The 24755-nt window shown below is 56.2% G+C and overlaps 2 protein-coding genes across 16 annotated transcripts in view; one reads left to right on the top strand and one right to left on the bottom strand.

Moving 5' to 3' along the window:
* Positions 1-738: 738 nt before the first annotated feature.
* The window catches only part of IKBKG (inhibitor of nuclear factor kappa B kinase regulatory subunit gamma), a 27465-nt gene continuing 3448 nt past the window's right edge, over positions 739-24755 (bottom strand). Inside the window, exons 1-10 of one of the 12 annotated variants that reach the window (XM_054676713.2) lie at positions 21680-21808; positions 17156-17357; positions 12944-13155; positions 10668-10786; positions 8758-8910; positions 7533-7629; positions 6365-6508; positions 5584-5726; positions 5305-5366; positions 739-1480 (exon numbers count right to left, since the gene is read on the bottom strand). In XM_054676713.2, coding sequence (XP_054532688.1) covers positions 1476-1480; positions 5305-5366; positions 5584-5726; positions 6365-6508; positions 7533-7629; positions 8758-8910; positions 10668-10786; positions 12944-13155; positions 17156-17342 — 1122 coding nt within the window. In that variant the 5' untranslated portion in view covers positions 17343-17357; positions 21680-21808 and the 3' untranslated portion in view covers positions 739-1475. Of the gene's footprint in view, positions 1481-4278; positions 5007-5304; positions 5367-5583; positions 5727-6364; positions 6509-7532; positions 7630-8757; positions 8911-10667; positions 10787-12943; positions 13392-17155; positions 17358-21335; positions 22111-24755 lie in introns of those variants that run through there. The other 11 variants (XM_063803966.1, XM_063803965.1, XM_054676707.2 and 8 more) reach the window with 11 other exon arrangements.
* G6PD (glucose-6-phosphate dehydrogenase) overlaps positions 21846-24755 on the top strand; it is a 16258-nt gene continuing 13348 nt past the window's right edge. For 2 of the 4 annotated variants that reach the window (XM_054676706.2, XM_054676705.2), the window contains exons 1-2: positions 21846-21971; positions 23276-23403. In XM_054676706.2, the coding sequence (XP_054532681.1) occupies positions 23284-23403 (120 nt within the window). In that variant the 5' untranslated portion in view covers positions 21846-21971; positions 23276-23283. Of the gene's footprint in view, positions 21972-22420; positions 22651-23275; positions 23404-24755 lie in introns of those variants that run through there. The other 2 variants (XM_054676704.2, XM_054676703.1) reach the window with 2 other exon arrangements.

Raw genomic sequence — 24755 nt, 5'->3', positions numbered from 1 at the left:
CGGAAACCTCAGGAGGCGCGGGGCCCAGTCTCCCACTCTCCACGGGGACGGAAGCATCCCAACCTTGGTAAGCACCGGCAGCTCCCACCCACGGCTGGCCTCGTGGCAAGGACGCTGGCTGCCCCGTCATCTTTCACCTGAGCCTGCACTCGCCCCCTCCCGACTCCCTCCTTCTCCCTTCGCAAGGCCAGGCCGCCTCTGCTGGGGCGGGAACGGAGCTCAGCTCTCTCCCCCGCAAGCAGGGGTTTCTGAAGAAAATCTCTTTTGCCAGCTTGAACAAAGGCCCGCTTTTGTGTACCTTTGTGTATCTCCGGTGTTCTTGTCAAAAGAGGAGGACAGGCACAGAGGCCCGCGGGGACAAGGCCACAGGATGACGGAGATGGAGGCTGGAGAGGTGCAGCCGGCGGCCCCCGGCGCCGTGGAGAGGCCTGGAAGGCAGCTCCCTCACGGCCCTGGCGGGGAGCCCACCCTGCCGGCACCACCGCTAGCTCAGCCTCCAGGCCTCCAGAAGCGGGAGGCCACGCGTTTCCGTGGCTTCGGCCCCGCAGTCTGTGGTGCTTGGTCACGACAGCCCCAGGAGACACAGTCAGCCCCTGCCCCGTGCCTTGCTGAGAGGCTGTGTCAACAGCGGGCTCTTCCCTGCCACTGGCACAGAAGAAAACCAAGCTGCGTTACCACCCGAGCGACTGTGTGGGAAGACGTATTCTCTGTGTATCAAAGGAATGCGTGCAAATGATAGGCATTTAGGAAATGTATTAACATGTAAGGAAAACTTCTCATTACTGGCCACCCAGCTACTCACGTCCGTCCAAAGGTTAGCAGGGTATGCACTCAGAGCTTTTACCTCTCTATTGGGGTCACGCTTTATCCATAAGTTTGTCACCTGGCCTGTTCACACCAACATGCTACAAGGCATGTTGCGTGTGAGGAGATGTTCAAAATGCCAGCTGTGCCGGGCCACATCGTTACATACGCAGCCTCTTATCTCACCCCGACCTTTGGCAGCTACAAATGATGAAGTGAAGCACCTTCCCAATGCCAGAGTCATCGTTGAGTGCCCGACTCTCTCTTAGGGTTACGCACCAGGGCTGAGGACGCTGCCTACGGGCTTGCTCCATCCCAGCAAATGGCCCCCTCGGAAAGGGCAGCATTGCAAGGGCCGCTGTCCTGCACCTTGCCAGCAGAGCGCTCACCTAGGGCTTCATCGGTTGCCATTTTCAGATCACTTTTTGCTTGCTGTCAGACTTGGTGTTGTTTTAGTTACTGATGAGGGTGAAATGCTTTCTCACTGTGCTTACTGGTCGCCCGCACTGTTCTTGTGCATTGGTCGGCAGGAGGGGGAGCGCGCATGAACACCAGAGAACGCCACAAGCTCCGGCAGGGGTGGGCTTCGTTTGTGGATCAAGGGGCCGCAGCCAATAGGGCAGGCAGGCTGGTTCCCTCCCAAGAGTAATCCGACCAGTTGTTCTGGAAGCTCAACCTAAGTAAAGCCGAAAAGGAAAACCCTGGAATGCCGTACTTCTGCGCAAATGGTATGGTTTTAAATCCTTGGTGTCTGGTGTACGGTCAACCCTACACTGTGCTACCGGAGGAGGGAGGAGGCAGCCCCACCTCCGGGCAGGGCGGTGGGTCTCGACCAAGATTCTGACTCAGTTGGTCCAGGGGGCCCAAGCAGGGGTGTTTTTCCAGCTCCCAGGCACTGCTGCTGCATTTGCCCTCATCTGTGTGCACTGGAATATGTCCCCATACTGGGTTGTGTGATGGCCCTGAAGAGATACGTGCATATCTTATGGGTGTGACCTTCTTTGGGAAAAGGGTCTTTGCAGATGTAATGAATGCCGAGATGAGGAGATCATTCTGGATTATCCAGGTGGGCCCTACATCCAATGACTGGTGTCCTTTATGAGACAAAAGGGAAGACACAGACGAAGAGGAAGAGACTGTGTGATGACAGAGGCAGAGACTAGGGTGATGGCTCTATAAGCAACCAGCAGAGGCTAAGACAGAGGCCTGTAAACGATTCTCTTGGCACCTGCAGAGGAAGCCAGCCTTGCCGGACGTAGTGGCGGGCACTTGTAATCCCAGATACTCGGGAGGCTGAGGCACAAGAATTGCTTGAACCCTGGAGGCGGAAGTTGCAGTGAACTGAGATGGCGCCACTGCACTCCAGCCTGGGTGCCAGAGCAAGACTGTATCCAACAAGAAAGAAAGAGAGAAAGAGAAAGAGGAAGAAAGGAAAAGAGAAAGAGAAAGAAAGAGAAAGAAAGAAAGAAAGAAAGAAAGAGAAAGAAAAAAGAAACCAGCCTTGCTGACAACTTGATTGCAGACTGTGGCTTCCAACACTGTGAAGGAGTTTCTGTTGTTTTAAGCCCCAAGTGTGCAGTACTTTGTTACAGCAGCCACCGTCTACTCATACACCCTCCCTCCAAAAAAAAATGTAAAGTGCTCTTGTAGAAAAATTGCAAGATTAGGATTTAAGTGCAGCACCCGTGAGCAGAGAAGCTGTCTGTGCCTTTCACATTTTCCCAAGTAGAATCTGATGGGCACCTGGCTTGAAGAAGGGGAAAGGTCACTCCCCGCCCCCACACCCCGCCCCCAGATGCTGAGAAAGCCCTCAGGCCAGGTTAATTTTTAGAAGGCCTCATATCCCAATTCTAGCCAGCCTCACACTGTCAAATAGCAGGAAGCCCTGTGCGGAAGCCTCAGGGTGGATTCACGATATCCCGTTCCCAACCAGGGCAGCTTGGAGGAGGGCAGGAAGGAAGGCCCGGGTGCTGGGGAGTCAACTTCCAACTTTGTTTCCTTTGCTACAATTGCAGGGTTAATGCCCAGGGCTCTGACACCCCAGGAAATTTCCAGAATCTTGCAAAACAAGTAGAGTCGTCTGTTCTTCCTAATTGGGGCCAGTGTGGGAAATGGCATCACAAACTTCTGGAATATGATGAAACAGCCACCACCAGTCACACTGGGCAACAACACTCTTGGTGAAGACAAGAGCACGCTTCGGTGGTAGAAAAAGAAAAGTGCTCATGTGTGAAGCATCCTTCCCACAGACCACAAGGTGGTCATGACGACTCCAAACTCAAAGCAGTAAAAGGGGGAAAAAATGGATAAATGTGACTACATAAAGAAAAAAAAACTTCGAGGCTGAGAAGCACCAGTAGTTTAGCAGGGTGTGGTGGCGCACGCCTGTGATCCCAGCTACTCGCAAGGCCGAGGCAGGAGGACTGCTGGAACTCAGGAGGTCAAGGCTGCAGTGAGCTCTGATTGTGCCACTACACTCCCACCCGGGTGACAGAGACCTTATCTCAAAACAAAAAACAAAGAAACACTAGTAGCGAGGTCAAAGCAGGAAAAGATATCTGCAATTTCTATCACAGCCACAAACCTAATCCTGCTCATGGACAAAGAGTTTCTAAAAGCTGAGCAACAAAAGATAACCCAGTAGAAAAACGGATAAAAGATATGAGCAGCCCAGCGGGGCGCAGTGGCTCACACCTGTAATCCTAGCACTTTGGGAGGCTGAGGCAGGCAGATCACCTGAGGTCAGGAGTTTGAGACCAGCCTGGCCAAAGTGGTGAAACCCCCATCTCTACTAAAAATACAAAAATTGGCCAGGTACAGTGGCTCACACCTGTAATCCCAGCACTTTGGGAGGCCAAGGCAGGTGGATCACGTGAGGTCAGGAGTTCGAGACCAGCCTGGCCAACATGGTGAAACCCCATCTCTACTAAAAATACAAAAATTAGCCGAGCGTGGTGGCAGGCGCCTGTAGTCCCAGCTACTAGGGAGGCTGAGGCAGGAGAATCGCTTGAACCCAGGAGGCAGAGGTTGCAGTGAGCTGAGATCACGCCACTGCACTCCAGTCTGGGCGAGAAGAGCAAAACTCTGTCTCAAAAAAAAAAAAAAAAAAAAATATATATATATACACACATACACACACACACACACACACACATACATATACATATACACACCTATACATGTACATATATATATATGATATGAGCAGCCCATTCAGAAGCAGAACTAAAAAAGGTCCTTAAAGCCTCAGGAAAGATGTTTAAGCTCACTCTTAACAGAGAACTGCATGGCCTAGCGAATGACAAAAACCCAAACGGGCTTTCCCACCTCCTCCTTGGCAAGGCTAGGGAAATAGGGGGTGGGGAGAGATGGGAAACCAAGCTCCAAGGAGGAAGGGGCTCAGGTACCATCTACCCCATCGCCCATGCTCAGTGGTGTCACTTCTCAGAGTCTATGCCAAAGATAACGCACGACTAATGCACAAGGATTTTTACTATGCCATTATTTATGGTAACAAAAAGATGGGAAACAACCCAAATGTCCATCAATAGTGACTGGTTAAATACACATCGGTCTGGCTGCAAAATGGAATAGCATGCAGCCCAAAAGGAGAGCACCCGTGTGCATGGTAAGAGGGCAGCACTCCCAGGGCACAGCGGTGGGCGGGTCGGTGTCCGGTGGGAGGAAGAGCTGCCACCCAGCTCTGCCAGGGGAAGCAGTTCTCCCTGAGAGCCCCAGGCCCCATTCTTGACTTCCCCAGTGCCGGGTGGAGGAAGAGGGAGGGATTAGCCCGAGGCAAGTGGTTCGAGCAGACAGAAGGGAACAAAAAGAGCAGCGAGTCAGGCCTGATCGGGGCCGCATCTACCCCAAAAGAGGGGACGAGCGGATCAACAGCTGAAGCGTAAGGCGCCGCGCCCAGCTCCTGGGTGGGGCTCCAGGTGGCATCCCAGTTGTGGCCACCCAGCCCTTCATCCTGGGCTAGGCAGGCGGGAGAGGAAAGCGCAGACTGCACGGTCCCGGGCACGTCCTCGGCAGGCAGTGGCCTTGCACTGGCCGGCCCTACTCAATGCACTCCATGACATGTATCTGCAGGGTGTCCATATCAGGGGCCTGATACTGGCACTTGGGACAGCAGAAGTCAGGTGGCTCCTCGGGGGGGCTCCTCCTCTGGCTGGGCAGGGCCAGGGGAGAGGAGAGGTAGGCTGGGAAAAGAGAAGAGTCAGAGGGAAGGGGAGGATGGAGGGGGATGGAGACTTGGCAGGACTGTCAATGGCAGGCCTGGTCTCACAGGCCACTCATGTAAGACCAGGAGCCGCCGCTACCACGGCATGCCTCCCTTAGCCTCGGGGAAGGGGGTGGGCTACCGATGGGGTGGCCTACACGAGCTCCCGCCGTCAAGTCTCCAGAGAGCAACAGGAAGGTCGAACTGTGACCTCCCGCGGCGCAGCACCTGCCCTCCCCACCCACCTCCTCCCGCAGGCCCAGTTCTCGCTCACTCACCAGGGGCGGGGGGCAAGGGGGCCTGGGAGACCTCGACATGCCGCTTCCTCATGTCCTCGATCCTTTGAAAACAGAAACCGTCCAGTCAAGGCACGCATTTCTGTAAAGCTCCTTGGCTGGACTAGTGTCAAAGCAGCTCTTGGAAGCTCAGGTGAGAGGAGAGGGACCACAGTGAGCCCTAACCCAGAACACCAGGAGCCATCCGTCTCCTGTGGTCACCACTGGCGACCCCCCAGTGTCGCACCCACTGCTCACACGGGCACGCTCTCAGAGGCCCACCTGGCCGACTCCTGACAGCTGGCCTTCAGTTTGCTGTACTCCCTCTGCAGCTGCTCCAGCTGCTCCTGCAGGAGCTCCTTCTTCTCAGCCAGCTTCTCCCGGGCCTGCCTCTCAGCCTGGAAGTCCGCCTTGTAGATATCCGCCTGGCAAATCCAACAGAAAGGGATGTGCCCGCCACAAGCCAGCCACCCACCAGGCACTGTGCCAGGCACCACAGGAACAAAGCAGAACCCACTGCTGTCCTGCCAGAGCCCCCAGCGGCGCAGAGGAAACAGATACCAGTAATGTTTCCTCGTAACAGAGGAAACGGCGAGTAATGCCAAGCTCACCGAGAGGTCTAAGGAGCAGCACAAGTGGCTCAGAAGCTTACGAAAGGCCACTACAAAATGATGCCAAAGAGGCCGGGTGCGGTGGCTCACGCCTGTAATCCCAGAACTTTGAGAGACGGAGGTGGGCAGATCACCTGAGGCCAGAAGTTCGAGACCAGCTGGGCCAACATGGTGAAACCCTGTCTCTACTAAAAATACAAAAATTAGACGGGCATGGTGGCAGGCGCCTGTAATCCCAGCTACTCAGGAGGCTGAGGCAAGAGAATTGTTTGAACCCGGGAGGCAGAGGTTGCAGTGAGCCAAGATCGTGCCACTAGTGGCACTCCAGCCTGGGCAACAAGAGCAAAACTCAATCTCAAAAAGCAAAAGCAAAAAAAAAAAAAAAAAAAAAAGACGCCAAAGAGACACTCCAGGTCCCAGTGCCAGGGTGGGTCAGAGAGGAGGGCCCTCACCTGGGCCTTCAGCACCGGAACGGTCTCCATCACAATCTTGTGCTGCTCGGCCTCCTCCTTCAGCTTATCGATCACCTCCTGTTTGGCCACCAGGGCCTCCTCGGCCTGCTGGAGCTGCTGTTTGAGATCTTCCAGCTGCATTCCCTAAGGACGGGCAAGGGGAGCTGACGGAGCCTCGTCAGCCCAGGGCGAGGCTGGCTGAGAAGAACTGAGAAGGATGAAAGAGTGGCCCTGGCTGACCAGGCTGGGTGATGCCAGCCCCTGATTTGAGGGCCCATTGCAGGATCTCAGCGTGCACAGGGAGATGGCTGCGTCCTGTCACGGCCCAAAACGACAGAGGAGACGCTGAGGTTTTTTTCAGGACTGAAGAGGCCGCTGAGGTCATCTGGTACAACCTCCCAGCTGGGCCGACATTCCCTTCCCAGAATCCCCAGCTCCACAGCCCTCCTCCCACCCTTCACAGGACACAGGCCACACCCACTCACAGCGAGCCGGTCCCGTGCCCGCCATGTGCACAGCTCAGCTGAGAGCCCTCAGTCCTTCCACTCTGCCACCTGGTCAGAGGTGCACTCCTCCCACGCAGGCATCTCCAGCCCCCTGAGACACACACAGACACACCCCACCAACGCCCCCCTCCAGAGATTAAGTGGCCAGTTTTGTAGCTAACTCTTCCCCATGTGACCTGGCTTCAGGCTTTGTCCTTATAAATCTCCTCTGCGTACACTTACGATGGACGGTGTCCTGCTAAAATGTGATCACTAGCAAACTGCACCCAGGTTAGGTCTGATGAGGACAAACTAGGAAAAGGCTCCCAGCCAACACTGGGGTGGAAATGCTGTCGGGCTTACCTTGGCTTGGGGGAAGCTGAGCCAGGTGCCAGATGGCGATGGCTGGCAAGAGGGAATGTCCATGGAGACAAGATGTCCCCAGCCCCACAGAGGGAGCACCCCAAGGCTCTGGCCCAGCCCCCCATTAAGATGGCCTGCTGACACTCCTGACAGCAACATCCTGGGGTTGCCATCTCCCCACAGCTTCCCTGAGCTGTCGCAGCTGCAGCCTGACACAGGTCTAAGCCAAGTCTAAGGCAGGTCTACCCATTCTCAAGGTTCAGGGCCACGGGGAGAGGAAGAGGCAAGGCCAGCCCTAGAGCCCCAGTGGCCGCACTCACTCGCTTCCGCTCACTGCCCACCACGCTGCTCTTGATGTGGTTGTCGTATTCTTGGAAGAGCTGGTGATAGGCCACCTGCAACTGGGCCAGCTTCCTCCTGAGGAAAGGGAGCTTTTGCTGGAGAAACCACCTCATGCCAGTCCAGCCACGGTGCTGCCTGCTTCCAACTCTACCCCCTTCCTTCCCTCCCTCGCATCACAGGCCTGGAACGGGGTCTTCCAAGGCTGTGTGAGGACTCCTGAGGCCGTCAACTCTAAAGCAGGCTTTGGTGGGCTGGTCACCAGGCAGTTAATATCGTTTTCCTAAAAGCTAGTATTTTTAATGTTTATAATAAAATCGCGGCCAGACGCAGTGGCTCACGCCCATAATCCCAACACTTTGAGAAGCCAAGGCAGGAGGATCGCTTGAGCTCAGGAGTTCAAGACCAGCCCGGGCAACATGGGAAAACGCCACCTCTACCAAAAACGCAAAAATTAGCCAGGTGTGCTGGCCTGCGCCTATAGTCCCAGCTACCTGGGAGGATCGCTTGAGACCAAGAGGCGGAAGGTACAGTAAGCCGAGATTATGCCACTGCACTCCAGCCCGGACGGTAGAGCAAGACCCTGTCTTGAAAATAATAGTAATAATACAATGGAACTACCCTGCACTGTTCAAAACTGTGAACTTCACAAACAGCTCAGAAAGGCAGGGGAACTGTTCTAGATTAAAGGAGACTGAAAAGGCACGCCAAGCACAGGAACCTGAGGTCCCAGATTGGATGCTGGTAGAAGGGGGGGTTTGGGGGTATTTTTGTTGTCTTTCTGTTGCCCAGGCTGGTCTTGGAACTCCCGGGCTTAAGCCATCTACCCACTTTGGCCTCCCAAAGTGTTGGGATTACAGGCGTGAGCCACAGCACCTGGCCTAGAAGGGGTTTTAAAGGACAAGTCCCCTGATGACCTAGTGGCTAGGAAAAAAAAACTACAAAAAAGGCCACGTGTGGACACGCAGTGAAACGTGGTCTGGAGAGCAGATGGCATGACTGTATCAAAGACAAACCGGGTGTCATCATGGTCGCCTCTACCGTTAGCAAGGCTAAGGGATAGAATGGGCCCACAGCCACAGGCAGAATCTGAAGGAGTCCTCAGAAGGCAGAAAGAACCATGGACCCGACACTTCTCAGCCTTTCGGCTAAGATCAAGTGTAGAACCACAGACCCTGCAGTGCGGCCCCGCCCCCGCTGACTCACTTCTCCTCCGAGGCGGCCTGGCGCTCCATGCGGAGCGCGGCCTCCACGCTCTGGCCCTGCATGCGCAGCTGGTCCACCTGCACGCTGTGCTGCTGCTGCAGCGCCTCGCGCTCACTCTCCAGCTGCCGCGCCTGCTCGCTGGCCGCCCGGGCCCTGGCACGGGGAAAGAGCAGACTCAGGGAGGACGAACGGGGGGACGGGAGGGGCTATGCGCAGGGCGTGGGCGGGGGGTGGGGGTCGGCTCTGAACACCCTGTGACTGCGAGCTGATGCCAGGCGGCAGGGTGGAGGCACCGTCAACAGACACGAGGACAACTGCAGGGGGCCAGGTGGGAGCAGCAGGTGAGGAGCTTTGCTTAAGACGTGTTTGCTTCAATGCAGGGGCCCAGCAGGTGACCAAGTACAGATGGCAAGGAGACCTGGAAGCCAGGGGAAGGGGGTGGTCCGAGAAAAGGATGGGGTCGCCTGCATCCCGCAGTGCTGGGGCCAGGTGAGAGGAGCCCTCGGAACTGCCCGTGGAGTTCCACGTGGGGGGCTGCTGGGGGCCCCAGCAAAAGCAGTCTCAGTGGAGGGGGTCAGGAGAGACTGCTGTTCCAAAAATGAGAGACTGCCCACCTGGGCGTGCAAGCACTGAGCTCAATGCAGACCGGGCCTCGGCCCCATCCCTGCTGCTGCCCAGAGCTCTGCTGGAGTCCCAGACGACCTGCTCGGATGCTCAGTTCCCACACCTGCCCCCCTACAGCTCCCTTAACCTCCAGTTTCCAGGGTCTGGCCTCATCCCACCACACCAAGACCTTCCACAGCCTCACTGCAGGGACAATGGTGGGTGCATCTGTCCAGGTCCTGGGTGGCCTCTGGCCACAGGCAGACACGGCCCTTCTCCAGTCACCCCAACTCTGCCTGGCAGGCCTGGCTGCTTGGCTCTCCCCTCCGCGCCTGCCTGCATACTGCCCCCACACCCTGCACGGGTTCCCTCTGCCCATCAGAGCCTCGGTCGAGCTCCCCTCCCCTCTGCCCTGCTGGCTGCCCCAAGTGCACCTTGACCGCCTACTGTGCTGGGATGGCTGGGGCCCCCCTGGCAGCTGATCCATCTGTCTGGAGGGCAGAAGCAGGACCGAATGAGAACCACAGAAACCTCCCTGCCCTTTGACCCAATGGTCCCACTCACAAGAACCAAGACCCCTTTGCAAAAGAGAGTAACCAGCAGGCCTGAGGCCACCGGCTGGCAAGGTTGGCCCTTGGCTGGTGAAGTTCCCTTGCCACAGTGACACTTTCTCTAGTGGTCAGGGCGGTCCCTGCACCTAGGCCATTTGTAGGAAGAACGTGGTTGACGTGAGCACCCGCTCTGCTGCTGGGAGTCGGGGATTTAGGTACCTGCCTGGCAGAGGGCGCTGACAGGACCTGCCCCCAGTAAACACCCAGGGCGCTGAGTCTCTAGCGGGCATCCCTGGGCAGGAACATGGCCCGTGTGGGAGGCGCTTCTCACTGTGCCGCTCGCAGGGCGGCGGGAGGCTGGGACAGGGCTTCTCCAACTCCCCCCACGGCTCCTGCCCTGGCGGCTCCTGCCCTGTGCCTTTTTCCCTGTCATCAACCTCAGCCACGAGGGCGACTGTGCGCCGGTCCCAGAAGTCCTTCCAGAGAACTAGACACTGTGGGTGTGGGCTCGGGGCCCCCAAAATGCCTCCTAAGGAAATAATCCAAACTCCATCAAAGGGTCACAGAGTGCGGAGAGCCGGCTGGGACCCAGGTCCCGGATGCCTGGCCCAGACCTCTCCCGACGTCTGCCCCGACGTGTTTACGCAGCCTGCCCCGGTCTATCCTCATCAAGGAGCACCCTGGAGGCCCCTAAACCCACCTCATTGCTTTTGGAAACCCTGGAAGCGGTCTCCGGAGCCGGCTCCCCCGACTCACCGACCCTCCAGAGCCTGGCATTCCTTAGTGGCAGCCTCCAAGCGACTCTGGCTCTCCTGCAGCTCCCCGAGCAAGGACGTCACCTGGGCTTTCACAGAGGCCTTGTCCTCAGCCATCTGCTGCAGGATAAAAAGCCACTTCCTGTCAGCACTGCTTTCTCCCCAGCGGCCCACTCCTGCCATCCGCAAGCCTGGGGCAACCCGCAAGCGGCTGAGGCCTGCGCGCCATGAGGCCTTTTTTCCTGCCCTCGGCACCCCCAAACCTGGGTGCCCTAGGGCCTCATGAGCCCAAGGGCCACCCAACCCTCCCCAGCTGCCCACCTTAACCCTCTGCCACAGGGTGACACACAGATGGGGCAAAAAGAGATCCCCAAACAGACGAAGGAGCACAAAGCTGCCTTGAGGTTGTCAACGGCTTAGTCACTGCCCCGGCAAGCAGGCCTTGAGGGCTGAACCCGGTGGCCTTGCAGCTACAGCCCCAGCAGGGGATCTCTCTCCGTCTCTCTGAGACTTGGGACAAAAGGAGGCCAGACACGAATAGGGCAAAGTAAACACAGGCCCCAGTCCGCACCCGGGGCCGCCAGGATGGGAGAGTTTGTGCAAATCAAGAGTGGACACTGAATTTCGTTAAACACTGGGAACTGCAGAACCTCTCGGCAGGCACACTGCACTCAAACCCCTGCCCGAAGACACCCGGCCACCACCTCACGGGGCCTCTGGGAGCCTAAGGCCGCGCCCCCGGGACGCCCCAGCCCCCTTTTGAGTGAGTTCCCGTCTGGAAACGCTCAGGGCTGCCCAGAGCATTTACTGTCTGTTCCGGCCAACACCTGACCTCCCTTTCTTACAGCATTTACTACAAAGGGCTTACCCTGTCCCTTTGAGACATCTGTGTAGCACCCACAACCCAGGGGCTTTCCCGAGGGCCCCGCAGCCACTCCTTGGAAACGGAAACCTCAGGAGGCGCGGGGCCCAGTCTCCCACTCTCCACGGGGACGGAAGCATCCCAACCTTGGTAAGCACCGGCAGCTCCCACCCACGGCTGGCCTCGTGGCAAGGACGCTGGCTGCCCCGTCATCTTTCACCTGAGCCTGCACTCGCCCCCTCCCGACTCCCTCCTTCTCCCTTCGCAAGGCCAGGCCGCCTCTGCTGGGGCGGGAACGGAGCTCAGCTCTCTCCCCCGCAAGCAGGGGTTTCTGAAGAAAATCTCTTTTGCCAGCTTGAACAAAGGCCCGCTTTTGTGTACCTTTGTGTATCTCCGGTGTTCTTGTCAAAAGAGGAGGACAGGCACAGAGGCCCGCGGGGACAAGGCCACAGGATGACGGAGATGGAGGCTGGAGAGGTGCAGCCGGCGGCCCCCGGCGCCGTGGAGAGGCCTGGAAGGCAGCTCCCTCACGGCCCTGGCGGGGAGCCCACCCTGCCGGCACCACCGCTAGCTCAGCCTCCAGGCCTCCAGAAGCGGGAGGCCACGCGTTTCCGTGGCTTCGGCCCCGCAGTCTGTGGTGCTTGGTCACGGCAGCTGTAGATAACTCATCCACTTCCCACACAGGAAATCAACGCCTTAAGCCAGGTGCTCTAAGCCCTGAGTGGAGCGGCGTGCACAGCCCACCATCCACGCCTTTCCCCAGGGGAGTGGAGCCTGGCTGTGGCAAGTGCCAGGTACCCGCCAGCAAGTCTCCTCTCCGGCACTTCTCTCCACCTTGCCCCTCAAAGGGAGCACAGCCCCTTCCTGACTACCATCGCCAGGATCCTGCGATCAGCCAAGCCCACACACAAAGACCCTGAAACCAGGCGGTCTGTGCTAATGACACGATTTATGGGGGGAGCCTTGGGCCACACAGCTGGACCTCTGGTGGCTACAGCCGAGTGACCAAAGTTGGCCACGCAGGCGCTCTGTGCCTACGCGGCCCACCCCCCGTGCAAACCCCGGCCGCCACGGCTGGGGTGAGCTTCCCGGTTGGGACTCCGTGCTCGCTGTCCCACACTGTTGCCGAAAGAAACAGGTGCCGTCTGCACAACTCCCCTGGGCGAGGAGCCGCTGAAGCTCACGCCTGGTCTCTCCTGGAGCCCGCCCTGTGCGCCCTGAGCCTTCGCTCACCGTAACCTGTGTCCTTTCCTTGTAATAAACCGGAACTGGGAGTGTGACGGCTTTTCTGAGTTCCGAGCCCTCCCGGCACAGCACTGAGCCCCAGGGCGCTTTGGGGGACCCCCGACCACGGGTTCCCTTGTGGAACACTGGCGTCACCGCGGGTTTTCAGAACCTGGCCCTGCCCCGACTACCTGCTGGCATCTCTTCAGGTGCTCCACCTCCCGCAGAGCCTGCTCCTTCTGCCTCTTCAGGTCGAGCTTCTCCAGGCTGAGTCTCTCCACCAGTTTCCTGGCCTCCTGGAACTTGCACATGAGAAACTCCTTCTCCTCCCTCTGGCTGGCTTGGAAATGCAGAAGCTCCTCGCAGCGCTCCCGCAGCATCTGGTTGCTCTGCCGGATGGCATCTGGTGGCAGAGGGGACAGTGGAGGGGAGCTGGGCAGCCCGGCCTGCCGGGCCCTGCCTGGGCCCACATGGGCCTGAGGCTCAGGAAGTCAGAGGCCAGAAGTGGGGCCGCCCATCCTGGTGCCCCACCCCCGCCATAATACCACGCAGCTTCTCTCAGGGGTGGATGGCGTCTCAACACTCCCTTTTGTTTCTTTAAACACTTCCAAAATCCTTTACACTAATGCCCCTCACTTTCTGCAAGAAAATAACACCAAACACATCAGCTTCACTTAAAAGTATGTGTTGGCCAGGCACAGTGGCTCATGCCTGTAATCCCAGCACTTTGGGAGGCCAAGGTGGGTGGATCACCTGAGGTCAGGAGCTCCAGACCAGCTTGGCCAACATGGTGAAACCCCGTCTCTAATAAAAATACAAAAATTAGCCCAGTGTGGTGGCACACGCCTGTAATCCCAGCTACTTGGGAGGCTAAGGCAGGAGAAGCACTTGAACCTGGGAGGTGGAGGTTGCAGTGAGCCGAGATCACGCCATTGCACTCCAGCCTGGGGGACAGAGCAAAACTCTGTCTCAAAAAAAAGAAAAAAAGTATGTGTTAAATGCCACTTTTTTGAATTTTTATTTTTGTAGAGACAAGGTCTTGCTATGTTGCCCAGGCTGGTCTCAAATCGTTGGCCTCAAGCAATCCTCCCACCTCGGCCTCCCAACGTGCTGGGATTATAGGCATGGGCCACTGTGCCTGGCCTTATGCCACTTTGTTTGTAAGTGACTCGAATTCATTTGTATTCTGGTCAGTCTGAGGTGTGCCTGCCCTCAGATGCTCGGTATTGGTCCTCCCTGGCCTACATCTCTGCTGTCTTCTAGATCGGGGGTCCTAACACGCCTGCAGACTCCTAGGGTCAGCCTCCCAGGCAAACTTCACTGCAGCATTGCTGGCTGCAGCCTGAGAGGCCCAAAAGGCTTGGACCAGGCAAGTTAGTGGCGTCTCTGAGCCTCAAAGTCCTCATCTGCATAGTGAACAGAGACAAGAACATTCATCTTACAAGACGAGGAGGGTTAAACGAGGAAGCAGAAAACAAACGGGAAAAACCGCTGGTCCTCCCCTCACCAGAGCATGTGTGCCAGTGCCAGGCAGTCAGCAGAGGCCACAGGAAGGAGAGCCCCACACCCAGGAGACACCCCAAGTAGTGAAGAAGCCCTCTGAGGTGACAAAACTGATAAGTGATGTGGCAAGGTTCTAGCAACTCTATAGCAACTACAGAGCTGGATAAAATGGGGCAGGCAGTAGCTACCCCGTGATCAAAACCCTCAACCAACTAACTATTGCCTGCTGATGAGCGCAACATCCACCCCCCATCAGAATCCCGCTTGCTCTGCCCAAAGCTCAGCTCATCTGCAACTTGTCTTTTTTTTTGAGACAGACTCTCACTCTGTCGCCCAGGCTGGAGTGCAGTGGCGCGATCTCAGCTCACTGCAACCTCCACCTCCTGGGTTCCAGCAATTCTCCCTGCCTCAGCCTCCCAAGTAGCTGGGATTATAGGTGCCCGCCACCACGTGTGGCTAATTTTTGTAGTAGAGATGGGGTTTCACCATGTTGGCCAAGCTGGTCTCAAACTCCTGACCTCAGGTGATCCCCCCGCCTGGGCCTCCCAAAGTGCTCGGATTACAGGCATGAGCCACTGCACCTGGCTGGCAACTTGTCTTTTAAAAAATGTTCTGAACTGAGGTAAAATTCACATGACATCAAATTCACTATTTTAACTAATTCAGCAGTTTTCGGTGTATCCATCAGGTTGTGCAACCATTCGCACTATCTAATTCCAGAAAAGTTCCGGGACCCCATAAGCAGTCGCTCCCCCAGCACCCTCCTCATCTGCATCTGCCTCTGCAGATTGGCCACTTCTGGACATGTCTCACACTAGTGGAGTCACACACTAGAGACATGCAACTTCTTCGTGAATCTCTCCCTCAACATTCTAAGTACAGCCTCCTCCATGGACATAAGCATGTACATCTTGGGGGACAGACATCTTCTGGGCCCTTAGGGGCTTGGCCCAGGGCCTGACACATGGAGCTACCAAGTTTCACTTGCCACCCACAAAGCTCAGGTCAGGCGGAGCAGGGGGAGTCAATACAGCCTTGAGGCCTCCTTGTGTCCCTGGAGCCCGAGGGAAGCTGCTGCACTGAACACACAGCCTGGAAGGGAAGCAAGGGCGCCATACGCTGTGCCAGGGTCCCTGCACAGCTGGCCTGCAACACTCACCCTCAAGTCCCCCTCAATAGAGCACTCTCCTGGGGATGAGCAGAAGCCCCCAGTCTAGCTGTCACCTCTCTGTGCACCAGTGCTCTGAAGATCCCAATACAGTGGGTCTCACCAGGGACAACTGTATCCCCCAGGGGTCATTTGGCAATAAATATCTGGGGATATTGTTAGTTGTCACAACAGGATGGGTGCTACTGGCATCTAGCAGGTACAGGCCAGGGACTCTGCTCCACACCCTACAACGTACAAGAGAATTCTCCAGCCCCAGGTGCCGATGGCACTGAGGTGGGGGACCCTGTCCTGGAACAGGCAGGTCATGTTGGGTCTCCATGCTCCAGCAGGGCCTCTCCAATTCAGCCTCACCGTCGAGGAGACCAAGCAGCCCCTTGACAGCAAGCTGACTGCACTGACCCCTTCCTCCATGGAAGGAAAGGTGATTTGCCTTGACAGTAAGAGGAGACACATCGCAGGCATGGGTCTTGTCCCTGCCCACGGGGTGTCAGCCAGAGCCACTCTCTGAAGCCTACAGACTATGTGACTTGTCAGCACAGAGCCCCACATAACATCTCGGACCACACTCCAGCAAAGAAGGCGGGGGAGTGGGCCCATGACAGCGGTCTCTAGTAGTCACGGCACATGCCACCTCGCCCAGGAGCTGCCAGCCAGCCAGGACACGGAGAGCCAATTGAAGGTGCCAGCTCAGGGATGACTCCTGCAAGGAAGGGGTGTTGTCCTCCACGATGGGGTGGACACTTAGGCCTGAGTCCCCAGCAGGAACCAAAGGATGAAACAAAAAGGGCTACAGGCCCCACCACACCCAGTGAGCCATGTGGGGAGTCTATGCCGCCCCTCCCTGCAGCTCTGGGACCCGCGGCTTAGAAGGCCCCCGCAGCAGAAAGGCAAGAGTATATGGCGGGTGCCACCTGGCCCTGCCAGGCTAACCCAGGACAATGCAGAGCAGTGGCAAGGAGAGGGGGTGAGGGGGAAGAATGGCAGGGGCTGGGGGTGCCGTCACGCCCAGGGCGCGGGCAGGAGCGTGCAGCTGAGCCCTGAACCCACGACGACCTGGAGCTGAGCAGCAAGAGGGTGAGGGGCGCCCGGATGGCAGTCTAGGAAAGAACTCCCCAGTCCCAGCCACTGGGTGTGGGAAGTCAGCCTTCACCTCCGCTGAGGTGTGCGCCGGGATTGCCCCAGAGGAATGTTGCCTGTGGGGGCCACGCACCTTCCTTCCCAAGACAGACCACGCCCCTTCCTTCCCAAGACAGACCACGCCCCTCTACCAGGGCATGCCCCGCCCATTTCCAGGACAGACCCCACCCCCTCTCTGGGCAGACCACGCCTCTTCCCAGGGCCGACTCTGCCCTGTCCCAGGATGGACAGCACTTCATAAGTGCTCAGTGCAGGGACACAGAGGCCTGGACATGTTGGTCCAACCTGGAAGGTTCATTCCAGCTCCAGAGCTCCCTGTAAGGTCCAGCAAGGCTGTCCTGGAGCCTACCCGGCAGCGTGCTTCTCCCTCTGCCCTCCCCGGCTTCTTCCCCTGTCCCTCCTTTCCCTTCCCAGTACTGGTCCTGAGAGCACGCTAAACTTCCTCCCCGCTAATCTGCATCTCAGAGTCTACTTCCTGAAACCAAGAGGGAGGGCAGCACATCCCCACCCCAGGCCCAGGAAACGCAGAGGTGCAGGTGGGGAGAAGACGCCTTCCCCTCAGCAGGGCTGGATACCCTGACTCTTTCCTCACCTCGGAGCTCTTGATTCTCCTCCAGGCAGCGCTGGAGGGTCTCAGGAGCGCCCTGTTCTGAAGGCAGGTGCAGCATGGCTGGCTTCCCCAGAGGAGACTCTTCGCCCAGTACGTCCTGATCTGCTGCCGGGCCACCACTGGGCTGCACCATCTCACACAGTTGGCTCTTCCAGAGGTGCCTATTCATCCAACAGGGCAAGGGCTGAAAGAGAAAGGCAGCAGGGGAGTCACAGGAGACCCACATCCTTACCCAGCAGAAAAAGCCTATGAATTCTGGGGCTACATTTTAAACAGAATGCTGGTAATTCACCTAGTGTATCAAGATGCTAAAGTGGGTTTTCAGTCTAAGGGGTAGCAGATACTCCCATTCCAAAGGGAGGTGCTGGACCACCCATGTGGGACTTGAAAAGGCCTAGCTCCAGGCTGGAAATAGAAGAATTTCACCAGAGGTGGGAGAGTCGGGACAGGACTGTTTGTGGAGGGAGATGTCAGTATGCTGGGAATCCTGATCCCCTACACACCTCCAAGCAGGAGAAGTGGAGGGTACCGGCCCCTCATCGAGTGTAGTGGGCTGAATGGTAGCCCCCAGAAAAGATATGCCCATGTTCTAACCCCTGAAACATATGTGATTCGGGAAAAGGGTCTTTGCAGATGTAGGATCTCAAGATGAGATCATTCTGGGTGACGTGGGTGGGCCCTAAATCCAACAACATGTCTTTATGAGAGACAGAAGAGAGAAGCCAGAGGGAGATGCAAGGGGAGGAGGCCATGTCGGGACTGCCCCGGAGACTGGAGTGAGGCAGCCACAAGCCCAGGAATAAATGGGGCAGAAGCTTGGGAGAGGCAAGGGAGGATCGCCCTCTTAGAGCCTTTGAGGGTGTGGGCTTGCTAACCCTTTGGTTTTGGACTTCTAGTCTCCAGAACTGTGAGATTAAAATGTCTGGCCGGGCGCAGTGGCTCACACCTGTAATCCCAGCACTTTGGGAGGCCGAGGCGGGCCAATCATGAGGTCAGGAGATCGAGACCAGCCTGGCTAACACGGTGAAACCCTGCCTCTACTAAAAAAAAAAAAAAAAAAAAAAAAAAAAAAATTGCCGGTCACGGTGGCTCACGCCTGTAATCCCAGCACTTTGGGAGGCCGACGCGGGTGGATCACGAGGTCAGGAGATCGAGACCATCCTGGCTAACACAGTGAAACCCTGTCTCTACTAAAAATACAAAAAATTAGCCAGGCATGGTAGCGGGCGCCTGTAGCCCCAGCTACCCAGGAGGCTGAGGCAGGAGAATGGCGTGAACCCGGGAGGCAGAGAATGGCGTGAACCCGGGAGGCAGGAGAATGGCGTGAACCCGGGAGGCAGAGAATGGCGTGAACCCGGGAGGCAGGAGAATGGCGTGAACCCGGGATCGCGCCACTGCACTCCAGCCTGGGCAACAGAGTGAGACTCCATCTCAAAAAAAAAAAAAATACAAAAAATTAGCAGAGTGTGGTGACACGCGCCTGTAGTCCCAGCTACTCGGGAGGCCGAAGCAAGAGAATCGCTTGAACCCAGGAGGCGGACGTTGCAGTGAGCTGAGATTGCGCCACTGCACTCCACCCTTGGCTTTCAGAACAGCCCCTTCTCCTGGTTTCCTCCCTATCTTGCTGGCTACTCCTGCCCAGGCACTCTCACTGGGTTCCCATCCTTCATGTTGGGGTGCCCCAGGGCTCTGTCCTAGGACATCTTCTTCTCTGTAACTTCATTCACTCCCACAGGAATTCTGTCCAGTCTCATGCCTTGAACTCCAATCTTGATGCTTAATTAGACCTCTTTTCTAAACTCCACATTCATTTATCAAACTCGACATTTCTACTTGGTTATCTAGTAGCCTTCTCAAAACGAACCTCTCTAAGACCTCCGACAGTCCCCAAAACCCAGATCTACCCAAGGCCTTCTTTGTTATCAGCTGATGGCGAATCCATCCTCCAGCTGTCAAAAGTCTTTTTTGATTCTCTCTCTCTCTCTCACACACACACACACACACACACAAGAGCACATCTAATCCATCAAGAAATCCTGTTAAAATGTATCCCCCAACCGATCTGATCACACTGAGCAATTAACATTAACTATTTTAGGTGTCATAATGATATTGTGGTTGTTTTTCAGAGTCCTGTCTTAGAGAGAGGCACACTTAAATGTTTAAAGATGATGTCTGAATTCACCTCCAAATAATGGGAAAACTCCTAGGTATATACCCGAGAGAAATGAAAACACATGTCTCCACATGAATGCTTGTAGCAGCATTACTCATAGCAGCCAGAGAGTGGAAACAACCCAAATGTCCATCAACTATGAATAAACAAAATCTAGTACATCCACATGCTATAACATGAACAAATCTTGCAAATATGCTGAGAAATAAACAAGTCACAAAAGATTAAACATTGTATGAGTCTATTTATATAAGATGCCTACAACAGGCCAATCCACAGAGACATAAAGTGGATTAAAGGTTGCTGGGGAGAGCCACTTAGGGCTGAGGGGAAGATAAGCTGAGCTAAAGGGTATGGGGTTTCTTTGAGGGGTGACGAAAATGTCCTGTGAATATACATACAACAAACCATTGAATTGTACACTTTAAATGGATGAACTGTGTGACATGCTAATGATATCTCAAGCTGTTATTGAAAATAATAGTGGTGGCCAGGCATGGTGGTTCACACCTGTAATCCCAGCACTTTGGGAGGTCATGGCAGGTGGATCACTTGAGGTCAGGAATTCGAGACCAGCCTGGCCAACATGACAAAACCCTGTATTTACCAAAAATACAAAAAAAAAAAAAAAAAATAGCTGGGAGTGATGGTGCACGCCTGTAATCCCAGCTATTTGGGAAGCTGAGGCAGGAGAATCACTCAAACCTGGGAGATGGAGGTTGCGGTGGGCCAAGATCGTGCCACTGTACTCCATCCTGGGCGACAGAGTGAGACTGGGTCTCAAAAAAAAAAGAGGCCGGGCGCGGTGGCTCATGCCTGTAATCCCAGCACTTTGGGAGGCCGAGGCGGGCGGATGACAAGGTCAAGAGATCAAGACCATCCTGGCCAACATGATGAAACCCCATCTCTACTAAAAATACAAAAATTAGCTGGGTGTGGTGGTGCACACCTGTAGTCCCAGCGGCTGAGGCAGGAGAATCGCTTGAATCCAGGAGGCGGAAGTTGCAGTGGGTGGAGATCACACCACTGCACTCCAGCCTGGTGACAGAGCGAGATTCTGTCTCAAAAAAAAAAAAAGAAAGAAAGAAAGAAAGAAAAAGAAATAAAATAATAATGGGAGAGGATTGCGAGGGATATAAACAAAATTAGTCAGAAGTTGATACCTTCAATTGTTGAAGTTGGTAGCTGTGAATGTAAGATTTACTATACTGGCCGAGCGCAGTGGCTCACACCTGTAATCCCAGCACTTTGGGAGTCTGAGGCAGGCAGATCACCTGAGGTCAGGAGTTCAAGACCAGACTGGCCAACATATAGTGAAACCCCGTCTCTACTAAAAATACAAAAATTAGCTGGGCATAGTGGCGCATGCCTGCAGTCCCAGCTACCTGGGAAGCTGAGGCAGGAGAATGGCTTGAACCCAGGAGGAGGAGGTTAGAGTGAGCTGAGATCATGCCACTGCACTCCAGCCTGGGCGACAGAGCGAGACTCCATCTCTCAAAAACAAACAAACTAAAAAGATTTACTATACTAATTTTTCTACTTTCGTACATTTTTGAAATTTCCAATAATAAAATGCTCAAAGCACTGTCTCTGAGCTGGATTACTGCAATTACCTCTTAACAGGTCGCCCTTCTTTTACCCTTGCCCACTATGCTCTGTTCTCCCCACCACTGCTAGAACGATCAGTGTAAGACGTAATTCCGATCACATTCCTCCTCTACTGAGAACCCTACCATGGATCCCCGTTGCCTTCTGCGTGAAAGCCAATCTCCCTACAACGGCCTACAAGGCCCTGTACCATCGGGTTCCCCATCCCTTCCTCTCCAACTGTGCTCCCCTCCCTCACTCTGCTCCAGCTATAGTGACCTCCGTGCTATTCCTCTAATGTGCCAGGAGAGCCCATTCATTCTCAGATCACAGAAACAGTATGACGATAGGCAGATGTTGTCTTGCAAAACGAGCAAACAGGCATATGAAATCAGATACCTAGCTGCCAAACTATATGTGAGGCATTTCCGAAGAATTTAACGACCTCGATAGAACGCAGTCAAGTTTGGTGAACAGAATATGTCTCTGAACTAGAGGAGTCCTCACACAAGGAGTAGGGTCAGACCCCGCAGTGGAGGAGGAGGGAGGAGTAGAAACAGTCCAGCTCGCCGCCCAAGTAACCTGGGTCCTGAATCGGCCCGCCTTGGCCAGTGCTCCAGAAGCGCGCAGCAGGAACGGGCTGGGGCCCAAAAAAGAGGGGGGAGCCTGAACGTCCGGGGGAAGTTTCGGAGGCGGCGGAACGCCCACGGATGGAACCCTGTCTTTGGGGAAAAGGACCACACCTGTCAGCAGAGTCCGTCAGGCGTGAGAAGGGTGGGAGCGGCGGACTGTGAACGCTGGTAGGGCCCCGGCGCTCCGAGAAAGTCCCAGTTTCGCGGTCGCCCTTCCCTACTCCGCTGTCGAAATCCCCGCTTCCGGCTTCCGGTGTCATAGCTTTGGGATCCGGAAGTAAAAACACAAGCCCCGCCCCGGGAACACGGGAAGCCGGCGAGAAGTGTGAGGTCGCGGTAGGGCCGCATCCCGCTCCGGAGAGAAGTCTGAGTCCGCCAGGCTCTGCAGGCCCGCGGAAGCTCGGTAATGATAAGCACGCCGGCCACTTTGCAGGGCGTCACCGCCTACACGCCCCCTCGTCTCTCGGACGGCGGCGTCTAGCCTCGGGGCGCTCGGCCGCCCCGCCCTCTCCGGGGGAGGAATCAAGAAGAGACTGCCCAATAGGGCCGGCTTGACCCGCGAACAGGCGAGGGTTCCCGGGGGAGTGGCGCGGCAGAAGGCCCCGCCCAGGAGCCGAGGGACAGCCCAGAGGAGGCGTGGCCACGCTGCCGGCGGAAGTGGAGCCCTCCGCGAGCGCGCGAGGCCGCCGGGGCAGGCGGGGAAACCGGACAGTAGGGGCGGGGCCGGGCCGGCGATGGGGATGCGGGAGCACTACGCGGAGCTGCACCCGTGCCCGCCGGAATTGGGGATGCGGAGCAGCGGCAGCGGGTATGGCAGGCAGCCGGCGGGCCGGCCTCCAGCGCAGGTGCCCGAGAGGCAGGGGCTGGCCTGGGATGCGCGCGCACCTGCCCTCGCCCCGCCCCGCCCGCCCGAGGGGTGGTGGCCGAGGCCCCGCCCCGCACGCCTCGCCTGAGGCGGGTCCGCTCAGCCCAGGCGCCCGCCCCCGCCCCCGCCGATTAAATGGGCCGGCGGGGCTCAGCCCCCGGAAACGGTCGTACACTTCGGGGCTGCGAGCGCGGAGGGCGACGACGACGAAGCGCAGGTAACCGGCCGGGCGGGCGCCGCGCAGGCGGAGGAGCGTACTGTCCCGCGCTGCGCCGCGCGGCGGTAAAATACACGCTGTTTGTTGTGCTTGAGAACCGAGCAGAATCGAGAGGGTCTTAACCAATCCCTTTATACCCCGCACCTCCTCTCTTGAGCCCCTGAGACCCCGAGAGCGAAGGGGACTTGCCGACCGGGGTCACCCAGCTTGGCAAGGGGAGGGCTGGAGCTGAACTCCAGCATCTGCACCATCTCCCATGCTCCAGGTCATTGTGGAGTTCCCGCTACAGTCGGGAATGAGATGGTCCTGGGCACGCAGTTCCGTGCCCCACAAGGATTTTACTCGGTTGTCCAGAATTGATGCTGTAGTCGGAATCCACCAATGCTTTGAGTAATTTTGTAATGTACACCCTGAATGAAGGCTGCCTAGGAGAGAGTGGCTGGAGCCCAGAGCCCGCAGTTTCTAACCCATCAACCACTCCCCAACGCCCAGCCGTTCACAAGGAGTGATTTGGGTAATCAGGTGTCACCCCGGTGTGAGACCCCAGAGGAACTCTCAAGAAAGGGGCTAACTTCTCAATGCTCTCCTGTTCTTCTGCCTTGTTAACGAGCCTTTCTTCCACCAGACAGCGTCATGGCAGAGCAGGTGGCCCTGAGCCGGACCCAGGTGTGCGGGATCCTGCGGGAAGAGCTGTTCCAGGGCGATGCCTTCCATCAGTCGGATACACACATATTCATCATCATGGGTGCATCGGTGAGTATCTCCCAGGCCCCAATCTTAAAAGCCAGGAAGTGCCTGCTCCATGCCTCAGCTTTTCCAACTAATTGTTGCAGGGCCCCACAGGCTCTGCTAAGTTGAGCTCCTCCTCCCGCTCCTGCTAGTGCGCCAGGATCATCCCGGCTCTACCTGGTGTGCATATGCACTTGCAAGACTTTTTTTTTTTTTTTTTTTTGGAGACGGAGTTTTGCTCTGGTCGCCCAGGATGGGGTGCAGTGGCGCCATCTTGGCTCACTGCAACCTCGGCCTCCTGGGTTCAAGCGATTCTCCTGCCTCAGCCCCCCAAGTAGCTGAGATTACAGGCATGCACCACCACACCCGGCTAATTTTTGTATTGTTAGTAGAGACGGAGTTTCACCATGTTGGCCAGGCTGGTCTCAAACTCCTGACCTCAAGTGATCCGCCCGCCTCGGCCTCCCAAAGTGCTGGGATGACAGGCGTGAGCCACCACGCCCGGCTGCAGGACATTTCTGAACCCTGTGCCTAGCCGCTGAATGTAGCCCTTAGTCCTGGAGTTGCAGGCTCTTTAGGGACTGTCTAGATGGACTTCTTGGGGGAAAACAGGGAATGCTATTCATTCTGTAGTTTTTTCAGACCTGTTCATGCCTTAACAAATGAGTTCCAAAGGCAGGATCTGAGGCCTGATCTCTGCCTCTTCACTAACACTTCAAGTTCCGTCGATACAAACACTTAGGTTTTCTTTGAACACTGTCTCTTTGCCTCAATTTCGAAAGCCTACCAAGGAGCTCTGCCTCACCCCACCTGGCCCCAATTGTCCAGCTTGTAGAACCGCCATTCTGCACTCATAGGAAAGACAAAAGAATAGTATAGCATGAGGATTTCCATGGGAGGGGAGGGAGGGGTGGTCCTAGGACAGCCATCGCCCGAGACTAGAGCACCCTCCCCTGTGTCCCATGGGGCAGTGAGACTGTGCAGGGGCTGGTGGAACAAGGGCTTCATCTCAAATTACACGTGGTCTCAGTTTTCACTTTTAACCCTGGATGCACTCAAGAATCTCTCTGCTCATTACTGTATGACCATCTTTGCCATTAACTTACCTTGTAACCTTGAGCAGGAGCTCTATCAAAACTAGTTAGCTCTTCCACATCGTGCGCCCCTCAGTGCTGGCTGAGCTCAGTGGTTCTTTGTTCACATAGAACAACGCGCTGTCACACTTTGTCAAACCTACTCCTTGACACCTTTGTACTTCTGATCAGAACTTAGAAAAGGAGAGCCAAAAGGGAATGAGGAGGCAGCCGAGGGAGAAGGGCTCTGCCAGTGGCAGAGTAAGGAGGGGCCATTGTCCTCTGACTCCCCATAAGCCTGAG

This window comes from Pan troglodytes, chromosome X (genome assembly GCF_028858775.2).
Source record: "Pan troglodytes isolate AG18354 chromosome X, NHGRI_mPanTro3-v2.0_pri, whole genome shotgun sequence".
NCBI classification, from domain to species: domain Eukaryota; kingdom Metazoa; phylum Chordata; class Mammalia; order Primates; family Hominidae; genus Pan; species Pan troglodytes.
The sequence above is the reverse complement of the archived record's forward strand: the minus strand, read 5'-3'. Positions and strand labels throughout refer to the sequence as shown.